The 12,485-nt window shown below is 48.9% G+C and overlaps 5 protein-coding genes across 5 annotated transcripts; 2 read left to right on the top strand and 3 right to left on the bottom strand.

The window, feature by feature from the left end:
* Nucleotides 1–526: 526 nt before the first annotated feature.
* N7539_008448 (Oxalate decarboxylase OxdC) lies at nt 527–2,150 on the top strand (the record flags this gene model as incomplete). Its single annotated transcript, XM_056938048.1, has 4 exons — nt 527–904; nt 979–1,131; nt 1,230–1,416; nt 1,504–2,150. The coding sequence occupies 4 exons, from the start codon at nt 527–529 to the stop codon at nt 2,148–2,150; spliced, it is 1,365 nt and encodes a 454-aa protein (XP_056787140.1).
* Nucleotides 2,151–3,288: 1,138 nt separating this feature from the next.
* On the bottom strand, nt 3,289–3,806 carry N7539_008447 (uncharacterized protein; the record flags this gene model as incomplete). The annotated part of the gene is made up of 2 exons (XM_056938047.1): nt 3,289–3,430; nt 3,460–3,806. 2 exons carry the CDS (start codon nt 3,804–3,806, stop codon nt 3,289–3,291), a joined length of 489 nt encoding a protein of 162 aa, XP_056787139.1.
* A 164-nt stretch (nt 3,807–3,970) lies between these two features.
* N7539_008446 (uncharacterized protein) lies at nt 3,971–4,365 on the bottom strand (the record flags this gene model as incomplete). Its single annotated transcript, XM_056938046.1, has 2 exons — nt 3,971–4,112; nt 4,181–4,365. 2 exons carry the CDS (start codon nt 4,363–4,365, stop codon nt 3,971–3,973), a joined length of 327 nt encoding a protein of 108 aa, XP_056787138.1.
* Nucleotides 4,366–5,274: 909 nt separating this feature from the next.
* N7539_008445 (uncharacterized protein) lies at nt 5,275–7,067 on the bottom strand (the record flags this gene model as incomplete). The annotated part of the gene is made up of 5 exons (XM_056938045.1): nt 5,275–6,199; nt 6,270–6,344; nt 6,396–6,731; nt 6,817–6,870; nt 6,952–7,067. Coding segments are annotated over 5 exons (1,506 nt in total), but the record flags the coding sequence as incomplete, so codon positions are not given.
* Nucleotides 7,068–11,779: 4,712 nt separating this feature from the next.
* Nucleotides 11,780–12,049, top strand: N7539_008444 (uncharacterized protein; the record flags this gene model as incomplete). The annotated part of the gene is made up of 1 exon (XM_056938044.1): nt 11,780–12,049. One exon carries the CDS (start codon nt 11,780–11,782, stop codon nt 12,047–12,049), a length of 270 nt encoding a protein of 89 aa, XP_056787136.1.
* Between the last annotated feature and the right edge of the window lie 436 nt (nt 12,050–12,485).

The following is a 12,485-nucleotide window of genomic DNA, read 5'->3' as shown; positions in this document are numbered from 1 at the left end:
AATAGATTAAATCGTGTCGTGAACAGAATGAGACTTCTCGAGTAGGGTGTCCCCTATGTCTGTACTTCGTTGCCTGGGGTCAGTGGGCTAGACCTCGGATCGAGACACGTCTGATCCTGTCCGTGAACGCAGACTTGTTGTCAATTTCCGGTTTTTCCATCAGAACGGAATCATGAATGACCAGGCTCCCAACCCCCAGCAGGTCCGGAAAGTTCAACATTGTTGCTCAAGGCACCCTCAGTGCCTCGGATTTCGCCGGATGGTGGAAGAGAAACCTTAGTCTTACTCCCACACTCCCGCACATGGCGCGCATGGGGATGGCCGACTTCATCCATTGGCGTAATGTGGGGAAATGTATTTGGGGGCTCGATAAAACCAGCCCAAGTTGTCTCCCGTTCCTGAAATCCTTGTAGATGCAAGACAAAAATCTGTCCAAATAGCGACTGCAAGTTCAGTGTGGCTTGTTCCCAGTCAACCGGACAGCCTATTCAGAAAGTCGGAGTGCGAGTACTTGCCTCGGGTAACGATGCATTTCCCCTCATCTTCATTGCAAGCTTTAGTCCATCTAGGCTTGCTCTTAGGAGCTTCTGCGGTTCCTGCCCCCGATCAAGCATTACAACAATTGATGCGCATCCCGGCGAGTAATCGCCAGCAGATCTTCGGTCATGCAGCTGCTCCTCCATTCACCCCGGATCATCGGGACCCGTATGACCACAAGGTGGACTCGGTAGGCGAGAATCGTCAGCCATTGCCGTTCCGAAACGGCCATGGAGCAACGGTTCAAGGACCACGAAACAAAGATCGAGAGCGTCAGAATCCCGACATGGTCCGTCCTCCGAGTACCGATCACGGCAGCATGTCCAACATGCGCTGGAGCTTTGCGGATTCGCATACGCGCATTGAGGTGAGTCGATGATAAAGCACTGGGCTGATTACTGAGCCAAAGAGTAGTGTCACTAACACAGCAGCCTTGTGAAGGAGGGTGGATGGACTCGTCAAACCACGATTCGTGAACTACCCACCAGTCGAGAGTTAGCTGGCGTCAACATGCGTCTCGATGAAGGAGTTATTCGTGAGCTGCACTGGCATACCGAGGCAGAGTGGGCGTACATCTTGGCTGGTCGAGTTCGAGTAAGTATTCCTTGACTCTGTGGAACATACTTTGTTCGTGCAGTCTGACCTTGTGAACGTGAGAGTGCACCAGGCTAACACACGTGGGACGCAAACAGGTCACAGGGCTGGATCCCGACGGTGGCAGCTTTATGGATGATCTCGAAGCTGGCGATCTCTGGTACTTCCCAGCCGGACATCCGCACTCTCTACAGGGACTGAGTCCCAACGGTACCGAGTTCCTTTTGATCTTTGATGACGGGAATTTCTCCGAAGAGTCGACTTTCCTGTTGACTGACTGGATGGGTGAGTGAGAGACAAGATGTTGAACATCTATCATGTGGCTTCTGCAATCTGAGGACCGTCACGCTAAATTGACCATTTAATCAACAGCACATACCCCGAAATCAGTGCTTGCAGAAAACTTCCGCGTCAAACCAGACACGTTCAAGTCCATCCCTGACAGCGAAAAGTACATTTTCCAGGGATCCATGCCCGACAGCATCGAGAGAGAAAAACCCCGTGGCTTCAAAAAGTCCAAGCTCCAATTCACGCACCACATGGATGCACAAGAGCCCATGCGCACCTCGGGAGGAAGCGTCCGAATCACCGACTCAACAAACTTCCCGATTTCCAAGACCGTAGCTGCTGCGCATCTGGAAATTCAACCGGGTGCGATCCGCGAGATGCACTGGCACCCCAACGCAGATGAATGGAGTTACTTCAAAAAGGGACGAGCAAGAGTGACCATCTTCGCTGCGGAAGGGAATGCCCGTACGTTCAACTATATGGCGGGCGATGTGGGCATTGTGCCGCGCAACATGGGACACTTTATTGAGAACTTGAGCGATGACGAGCCGCTAGAGGTTCTGGAGATTTTCCGCGCGGACAAGTTTCAGGATTTCTCCCTGTTCCAGTGGCTAGGAGAGACTCCGCGCCGCATGGTTGCCGATCACATCTTTGCGGGTGATCCCAAGGCCGCGGAGGAGTTTTTGAAACAGATTGAGGGCGCTGAGAAGGAGCCTCTCAAGGATGCTTGATTGTACCTCAAGCATGAGAATCATGGCCAGGCCTTTGATTTGAGATTGTGGCAATTTTATTGAAAAGACTAGACTGCACTGAGAAAGCCAAAGAAACAGTTGCTGTGAAGACGTCTATTTTGCATTATCATTGACTGGGCAGTGACTGGCCTATGATCAACAGAGTAAAGCGAGATCAAGATTTCACTGACTATTGAGCAGCCAGTGCGAAATCATTTCGTGGCACATGAGACCCGAACGGCTCTAGTTTAAACTAGTTTGTCATGGAATAAGAGTTTAGGAATGCTTTTGATGAAGTTAGGAATGTTCAAAAAAGTCCCCGTTGGACTAATCTACCTTTTATGATGAAGCCAAAATCAAAATGAGCTTGTGAGGCGAGGAACATACGTGGAAAAAGTTGGTAATTCGGTTATTATCTAGGGGTATCTTCCAGTCTGGTTATGGACAATACTCTCAGTCTTGATGGGTTTGCAGAGGAACTCCTCACAGCAGTTCTCGTCCTCCCAACAAATAATGCCCAATATTCAACCTCATGAAAACATCGGGTCACATCATCTTCCTCTTCCTCCCCAAGTTCCGGCATAACGCAGCCAGTCCTCGAATAAAGACGTCGATTGGAATTCGGCTAGGCAGGCCACGTCTCCATCAAACCTGCTGTCGCGAGCCGTGCTGCCACCGTGGTTAAGATTTCAGTATGCAGCCTTAGCACATAGACGGGTTTGACCATGATGGCGTATCGAGAAAAGCTTGAGCCTGGCACAATATTCATGCAAAGTATGGGTACTCGGAAGCTTGCAGTTTCACTGCACTTTCGTATTGACACAGGTGTCGAGAATGACTCCTTCCCGTACTGCTCTCCTCGCTTGCATCTGATACTCCGATGCATATGTATCTTGGCTGGTTTGAACGCGGAGCCAAGTTTCCGTGCGGTTGAAGGGCAAAAGAGAAAAGATAGGAAAAGACGCGAGCGATGTCTCTCGCGTGATTCATTCTTTCGCTCGGAGTTGCCGTGATACCTTCAAGCGACTGTCACTGAGTGAATCAAAAAAACATCAGGTGCATTACTTTCCGACGTCTACTTGTCATCTGACTTCTTGCAGCAGGTCCCTTCAAGTCCGGCTCAAGATGATTTCCGAGGCTACCTGTGTCGGGAATACACTTGCAAGCCCTTCAATGTATAGCGGATGTCCGAGTCACGAGCATGTGTGGAGATGCTGTGGACGTTGTAATCGAGCCACATCTGTTTAGTCCTCGGCGACTCGGGGTCTGCCACCGGCTTCCTGCAAAGTTTCGGTCAGAGAAGACTTACGCCTTAGAGTTGAAGGTACCGGGTCCGGTGCACAGAATCAGGACGGGACAGCCCAGATCTGCGATTATCTGCTTGATTGGTGCAGCAGTAAATGGTGAGATGACGATCGTCTCCTCGTCAATCTCAACGAACTCCTCGGCGCCGTGGATCCCGACTACCTTGAATCCCTTTCGAGTAAGAAGCTTTCTCGTAGCTTTCGAATAGTCGGGGTCCTGGGTGTGCAGTTGCACTGATCTATCACCTTTGCAAATCCCGGCGGTCGTAAGGGCCATCGCATGCTGGATCACGCGGCTTGTCACTTCCTCCACGTCCATCTCCTTCTTCCAGGAACCATGATTCTGTTTCATCCAGTCTGGCACGGCGCGGCAAATATCGCCGAGACCGAACCAGAGGACCTTTTTCACGGTCCTCGCACCGACTAGCCCCTTTACCAGACTGATGAAGCGCTTACAAGCCTCACTGTTTCGCCATAACGCGGTCTTGTCGTCGAAGACTTTCAGCGGCTTAGTGATCAATGATTCAACTCTCGGCCAAAGTCCTCCTCGGTCTCGTTGATCCATTCGATCAGGTACGAGCACAGATAGGTCTGGGGTGGGCCGAAAGGTTCCGTGTTTACCAGATGCCAGTAATTCTGGAATTCGACGTATGGTTTCCTATAGAAGACATCAGACTTTCCATGTTATGGCTGCGTCAGATATAGTCATACCGGTCACACACTTACCTGATGGGCTTTTGCACCTGGAAGAAAGGATTCAAAATCTCAATTGTACTTCCATTGATTCGTCGGACGGTAAATTGTTTCAGCGTGTAAGAGTGGGATAATTGATGCTCGATGTCCTTGAGGTCCTCTTTCCTCCAAAGCCTGGCACCAACGCCGTACAGATCGGCGGCCTTCTGGCTGCTCATTAGCCAAGGGGTGCACCCGTAGTCGAGTGGGGGCGTGGTTTGCGACAGGCTTTCGCCGCGGTTGTTCGACTGAATGCAACTTGCAAGGGCACTCGTGGTGAGTATTCGCCAGGTGAGAAAGGTCAACGACTGTAGAATCAGGCAAGTTCAGCAATGTGCAGGCAACAGGAGATGAAGACAGGGGATTTAGTGTGAGACGTGATGAAACTTGATACTTGTCAGGAGATGCACGGATCGAGATTTCAATGATGGGAAAAAAGAGAGGGGAGAGGAACATAGAAGTTGTTTGATCCGCGAGGTGTCAGGTGTCAAGTGCCAGATATCAGGCGCGTGGTATGAGGTGCGAGGTGCAAGAGATGCAATTGATCAAATAGAATAGGTAGCTACCTGCAACGATAGGCCCAGCCCATTAAAGATAAACCCGACAATATTAGTAGTGTCCAAACAATGTCTACTATGCACTGTGAAATGCAGTTCCGGGCCGCAAATCTTCTCATTCGTACACAAGCGGCGCGAGAAACATCGATCATCCGCGCATAAGAGAAAGTAGACATTTCGTTCATTCATAACCATGATATTTGCATCATGCAACTTCAAATACCCATTTGGTTGGTCTTTTGTAGCAGTACTTTCACATGAAACTTCAATTGTCGTCTGTGAGAATCAACGGTAGGTCTGTTCCTATGTGTCGCAATTGGTGAACTTTTCGCACTGGGAAAATTGTAGTCGAGTATGTGTGACAAAATCATATTTGAACAAAACCCTCAGTGTCACTTGATTGTCACGATCAAGGAGGTCTATCCTTCCCAGCGATGACGAAGGGTAAAAACAAGAGAGACCTCGAGGAACTGGGGAACCAACTTCATCATCACAATCTACTGTAGACGGTAAAAATGACCGGCAGCAATCTCATACCTCAGTCTTGTCAGTCATTACGTCCGCTCTTGTCTCCTCCCCGGGGGTAAACGTCGATTGGCGCATGAATGGACTCCGCCGACGAATTTCAGGACCTTTCCAGACCAGAACAACCGAAACCACCGAGAGAGCCACACCGAAAAAGCCGAGTAGAGAGCCTGCCCAACCGTATCCTAACCTGTCGAAGAGTTCATACGAGGCCAGAGGCAAGAATGCACCAAAGGCGTTGCGGCCCAGGGATGCGGCGGAAAGTGCAGATGCGGCGTATTTCTCGTACACATCGGTCAGGTAGTTCACGACCGCCATGTAGATCGAGTAGATTCCCACGCCGGTGCAGCCGATGCCCAGGGCTGGGACGATCCACGGGACAGAACCGTTGCAGACACTGCCCCATCCGTACCAGAAGAGTCCGCCGGCAAAGAGTAGACTTCCGGGGATGGAGGTGTAAAGACGAGCCTCGGGGATGGGACGACCGGGACGTTCTCGGTTCCGGCTGGCGGAGCGCAAGTAGATCGAATCTTGCAAGGGATTCACCACAATCCCAATAACGGCGCCAACAGAGATAGCCAGCTGCACTAGACCAGTGGAAAATGTGCTCCATCCACAGTTATGGCTGAAGGTCTGACCGACACTGGAAAAGAAGAGGAAGAGAATGCCCCATGCAAAGCTCACCCACAGCGTGAAGAAAGTGACCACCGGTTCAGTCAGCAGCATTCGCGTCGGACGCTCGAACGAGATCTGAATCAGTTGTAGCGTGCTGGTGGTCTTTAGCTCACTTTCGGCGTAGATCGACCGACCAGTCTCTCGACGCAACTTCTTCGCTCTCTTCCTCAAGATCACGTCGCCTCGAGTCTCGCGAAGCATGAGCCAGAAGACTGGAATTAGAGCCGTATTGTAGATGATTTGAATATAGAAAATCCTGTAAAATTGTGCAACCTCATTAGTGTCAAGAATGTAATATATGCTGTGGGCAAAAGACTTCAACGTACCATTGCCATGGGTCTGTCTTGTTAATGGTTTGAATTGCGCTTCCGATGAAAGGTCCCAGAGCAATTCCCACGACACTCGTAAATCCGAACAGTGACATTGGCAAACTTCTCGCGCGATCTCCATACTACACATCACTGATACTCCCGCCAACAATATTGATCGAGACCGAAGAGGTACCTCCACCGAAGAATCGAGTGACGACTAGGGTGGCAAAGTTTTGTGCGAACGCGGAGGGAAACAACGAGATGACAAGGATAAAGTAAGAGACAAAGTAGCCGGGCATGCGCCCAGAGGATTCGGTCATGGGTACAAAGATCAACGGCCAGAATGCTGCCCCCATGTTCCACGACGTGGTCGCCCAGGCTAGGTTTGGAAAGGGTTGGTTTTGGACGTGGAACTGTTGTTCCATCCAGACGTTACTGGCACCATATGATCCTGCCGGCAGTCCAGTCAGGATGGAACTAATTGCGAAAGCGATTCGTCAGTCTCCTAGTGAAGCACAACAATGGACCAATGTGATATGATTGTCGAGGGAGATGTGCTTACATGAAGCAAATGGTGAGCGTGAGAGCCCATTTGTATGACTTGCTCCAGTTGAATCTGTGCCGGTCAGCGACGTCTGTCGATGTACTTCCTTTGGTAGTCACTTTCCAGGTTGTGGAATGATGTCTTTGAACATACGGATTATCTGGGTCATCGGGGAGGTTCCATGTATGAATTTCAATATCCTTGCTGTCTCGAAGCGGATGTCGGCCAACGTGACCAATATGGCTATCTCGGCGAAAGAACGAACGGACTCTGTAAGGAACGAAAACAGATTAGAACGTTTCAGTCAGTTGGAAATGTATCGAACAAAATCAAAGGCCAGGCAAGATGCGCGCAAGGTCTTCCGAACTACGCTACCTTGAGAAGAAACCGTCATCAAAGTCATTGTGATGGATTGTGCTCGCAGTTCTGGCAGTTGATGACCGGTGTATGGGTTCATTATTGAACTCCGAAGGTACTTGTGCCTGTGACGCATGGGCAAAGGTCAACAGCCAACTGGCGGGTTGGTTGACCAGTTCGTGGATGGACTTGGGGAAATGGAGGTCGTGGTCACGTGACCAATGTTTGTGACCGCAGGGTCAGGTGATCGTGTTTGTGTTCAGGATGTTGCCTTGGACCTTCCCCACGTGGATGCGCTGGAGCCTGAGGATTGTTTGCCTTCTGTTTACTTCTGTGGGGAGTCTTCCATGCGGATCTTCCCATGCGGATCCTTCTATGGGGATCTTCCACTGCGGACCCACCTCATGATGGGTATATGTAGTTGCTCCTCGCCTCCTTCACTTCTTCCTTTTCTTTTTCTCCTTCGTCTTGGTTTCTTTGTTGCATAGGACACAGTTACTTCTTCTGCTTCGCTATTCCATACGTAGATCCCAGTAGCTGTTCTGCCTGAGAGTCACAGTGCCAAGGGCTCATGGTGAGTGGGTGAATTCGCTGCCATCTTGATCGGTGTGTGTTTAGCGACCGGTTAGAAAATGTGGAAGTGGAAGATCGCCCAGTATATACAAATTTCCTAGGGAGGCGACAGTGCAGACCATATGAGGACAATCATCTTCTCCCGAGTCCGAATAGCCGTCGTTGGCTTTCTGGAAAGGATCCACAAGCCCTAACGGGTTATGGTTCGTCATGACTCGGGATACCGATCTTAGCTTAAACGCCCACACTGTCACTGACTACGAAGATATCTGACTACGAAGATATCTCACACAAAAGTCATAGTGGCTGATGAACCAGCCATGTGTGGGATGGAGGGAGTTCATTTGCAACACATCGTCGTTTCTAGTTCTCTGATACCACACTCAATAGCCTTACAAAAATAATTGCTGCGCACCCGCCATGAGGTATAGTATGAGAAGAGATCATGATTAGGACGTTCCGCCTATGAGAACATGTCCCCGAACGTCGGAAGATCGGGTCCGCAGTGTTCACGAACCACTCATCAGGCAGTCATTCGTCGATCAAATTTTATCCGCATGGTCTTGGCAGAGTCGTTGACTGTCCCATCAGCACAGAGGAACTGTTAATCATGGCTTGGTAGAGCTACTATGTAGCCACGGGAGTATCTTCGGGCTTGCTCAACCGCCCGGTCCGAAACGGATGGATGGATGATGTAGACTTGCCCCTGGTGACCAGGAAAATGGGTGATGTTCTTGTTGAAGGATCTGCAGCCAATGACTCGTGGGTGACGAATCCCAAAGGAATAATCAAGTCCCCATTTGTTCAGGTTGTTTGGTATGGAAGATTTGTTGAAATCCTTGCTGAACTGCAAGGAATTAGTCCTAAATCTTCGAAAATGAGGTCAAATTTGGTTTTGGTGGACCGCCTGACGTTGATTTTCGATTCTGCCGGTTCTGTACTGCCGAATTCCACCGCCCAGTTGTGACAGATTTTCGAACCCAGAGTTTCAGCAGTGGAACTGCTGAAGACTCGCTGAAAATACTACCAAAAGTTATGAGTAGAGTCTCGGTCAATTGCATGGAATTATCATGTGATGGCTAATGGACATGCAAGCACCGTCCGTTTCAATCGAGCGTCAGAATCAGTGCCTCGAGATGTCTCTTGTCAATTGGAAGCCAACGTGGAATCGGTAGAATTCGCGTCACGCGGGCCTACAATATATCCGTCCATGCCCTCAGGCTTGAATTGTTGCTCGCTCCCTAAAACGGGATCGACGACGTCCACAGTCCACCTACTGCACAATACACACAGTGGGCGCAGTTAATGTGACAGTAACTGCCATACTACATCATTCGCAAACTGATGATACAAAACCGAAGTCCCAGACCCGACTGGGGAGTCCATTCGGAGCGGACAGCGGAAGAGCGTCGGCGGCGCAGGATCACGTGACCAGGTCTGCAAGCCCGTTGTTCCACCTCAGTAGGACAAGGACACCCTCAGTCTCTCGCTTCATGGATATTACAGGAACGAGTATCCAACCGCATTAAGAGACACGCGTCGACGTGCATGATATTCAATGATGATACTATACTGGATTTACAGTATGCAAGGATATAACTCCTGCATTCTGCGATGCGTCCCTATTTCCTATGTCCATGGTCAATTATTAAGCCAATCGCTCTGCTGCTGCTGCTGCCAGAGTCGTGCGCTGATCATAGATTCCAACCAGGCCTTCATTCTGGCAATCACCGGATGGACACGTTCCATGCATGACATTCGATATCCATCCTGACTCTACAGTCACTAGCGAAATCTGCTTCCCACTTCATTACAGTCACTAGCGAAATCTGCTTCCCACTTCAATTGACGGACGTAAGTAGGAATAATACTTATTGAAGAGGGGAATGCTCACGGCGGTCGAGTCATAGAGGAACCAAACCAAAACCACAAGCAAGCAAGCAAGTCTCGGAATCCTCCAAGGTAATCGCGTAGTCCGATATCAGGAACCATGAACAGGAATCAAAAAGAGTGTGACATTGCAAGTGTAAGGAATCTGAATGTAAAGACTGTTCTCATACTCCAGATCAAAACTGTCGATCAGACCGAGAGGTGGGTGATGATCTCCTCCATCCCGAGTCCCGCATCGCAAGGACTAAATAACATCTCCTTACTGTAAGGCCATCAGGCACCCATACCTCTACAGGAAAACTACTCTCAGTACATGCAACCGAATCCCCCACTACATTATATGTATTGACCTTCTTTATGACAGCAAAATTACAGTTTCAAATTTACTAAACATTTATGAAAACGGCTCCCAGGTAAGGTGTGCTCAGGTGTGCTCAGGTATTGCATAATTCACATGATTGATGTGTTGTGTAGGACAACTGGCTATGTATCCACCGCCAGCTCCCGCCCTCAAGTTATGAACTAAACGTTGAAAGACGCGTCTATTGAAATTTCAACATTCAATCGCATCAACGCTTAAATGTCAAGATGTCAAATGTAAGTCTTTATTTTGATAAAGATCTAATTTTTCAGCTCCAATATTCATAAATTCAAGCTGTTCTGATCATCTTAATGAGGGACAAGCCGCAGAATTGTTTTGCGAACATGGGACCGGGCAACCTCAGAATGAGAGAAAGAACATGGGAGGACATGGACATGCCCACCACGTGTGCCACGCGTACTGTTATGAGTTGACGGGAGTTAGCGGACTTGGATTGCGGACTTGGATTTCTTCTGCAGAAGAAATCAGTATCGGAAGGGAGATACCGTTAACCACGCGACCCCACGCGCACCACCTCAAAACTTGGGATGTACTGTAGCTTCTTCTTCTTTCTCTTTTTCCCCTCCAGCCCTTGAGATCCTTGAACACCACGCTGACAGTTGAATAAGAGTTCATGAGTCCTTCTAAAGCTTTTCCTAACTGGCGTACAACAATTGTGAGGGAGCTTCAAAATTAAATGCTGACGTTTATCCAAATAGGGAATAGTGGCCGATCATCTAAATGGAATATCATGGAATTGAGAAGATCTACATGTAAACAAGGCAAACACTGGTGCAACACTTAAGGGCGATGTCAAGGCTGTTACGAGTTAGCGAACTTTGATTTCTTCTGCAGAAGAAATCAGTATCGGAGGACAGGGACACGCCCACCACGCGCACCACCTCAAAACTTGGGATGTCACTGTAGCTTCTTCTTCTTCTTCTTTCTCTTTTCTCCAGCTCTTGAGATTCTTGGAACCACGCAGTCAAGTTTGAATGAATAGTTTATGAGTCCTTCTAAAGCTTTTCTGAACTGGCGTACAACATCCGGAAGAATACAGAGCAAGACCTTGTGTTGGCTCCGCGGTTTCATTAGCGTCTATTTCTGGAGCCAAAATTGAAGGAACTCGTAGGCAAGAAATTTCCTCAAAAGAAGGTTGAAATCGATGACATAGCTATCGTTGTGTCGGTGAATCACCGTAATCAACCGGACCTCACTCTTTCTTGTGATAAATCTGATGTGGATTGGCCTACCGTGGAGAAACAACTCCTCGGGTGGGGTGATCTTTTCCGTACTGGGAAGAAGCTAACACTGAACATATCATTCAACTACACGGAGGCCAGCCATACCCAGAGTTCTGGCTCTAGATCAGCGGATAAGCGGGACAGTTCATCTGCTACCCAGCATATGTTGCTTGATCGGCAAGCAGAGATTAATGCTCAAGAACAGGTCACTGGGCGCCCTCCTGTCTGGGATCAGGTTTACAGTATAATGCGGTACTCTAATAGTGCATGTGATCTAGGGCCACACTGTTGGCGTGACCCTATTGGTAAAAAGCATATCAAATTGACTGTGCCAAATCTAAGGGCTCTTGTGAATTACGTGGAGCAGGGCGGTGTTTTGAACTCACATGATGACGTTCCTGAGTCAATTCGTGAGAAACTATATACACAGGAGCAGCAGCGACTCGAGAGACACAAGGGAGCCGCTTAATCCCCAGCGGCACATCCTCCTATAACCATCATTAACGTGCTTCCTGCGCAGTCACCTCCGCTTTCTGTGTCCAATACACCCACCATCATGTCGACCGTGTGTCCCGGAAAGCACATCAGTGATTTCCTGGAGATACCTGGTCTCCGAGACCTTGCCGTTGCTGAATATAGTGACTGGCAGCAATCACAAGTTGATGATGAGAAGCTGAAGGCAGAGTTTCGCAAAGCCCGTGATGCTACGCTTGAAGATGGTCTAGACTTTATGCAGGTTCACGAGGATCAGGACCCGGAATTTTTTATAAAAAACGGCGTTAAGAGGGGCATTGCTCGGCGTTTTATTGGGGATATTGAGTATTAGGTCAAACGATGCAAGTGGAATATAGAAGAAGGAGCAACTGCGTTATTTGCGTGAGAGAGATGCTAGCATTAATCAAATTATGGGAGGTACAGTGCGAGATATAAATTCAATGATTTAAGGTTCTTCAATGTTCTAACCTACGCGTCGAAAATGCCCCTCCGCGCTTTTCTCTCTTGTGTTGCGAACATGGCAGGACTGGACAATCTCAGGATGAGAGGAGGGACATGGGAGGACATGGACACGCCTACCACGTATGCCACGCGCACCACGCGCACCACCTCAAAACTTAGGATGTTACTGTAGCTTCTTCTTCTTTCTCTTCTCCTCTCCAGCTCTTAAGATCCTTGAACACCACGCAGACAGTTTGAATAAAAGTTTATGAGTCCTTCTAAAGCTTTTCCTTACTAGCGTACAACATTTTGCCCCTACAACATCA

The sequence above is a fragment of the Penicillium diatomitis genome (assembly GCF_028827545.1).
Source record: "Penicillium diatomitis strain IBT 30728 chromosome Unknown utg000012l_segment0_segment0, whole genome shotgun sequence".
In the NCBI taxonomy this organism is placed as follows: Eukaryota; Fungi; Ascomycota; class Eurotiomycetes; order Eurotiales; family Aspergillaceae; genus Penicillium; species Penicillium diatomitis.
This window is presented reverse-complemented; position numbering and strand designations above follow the sequence as displayed.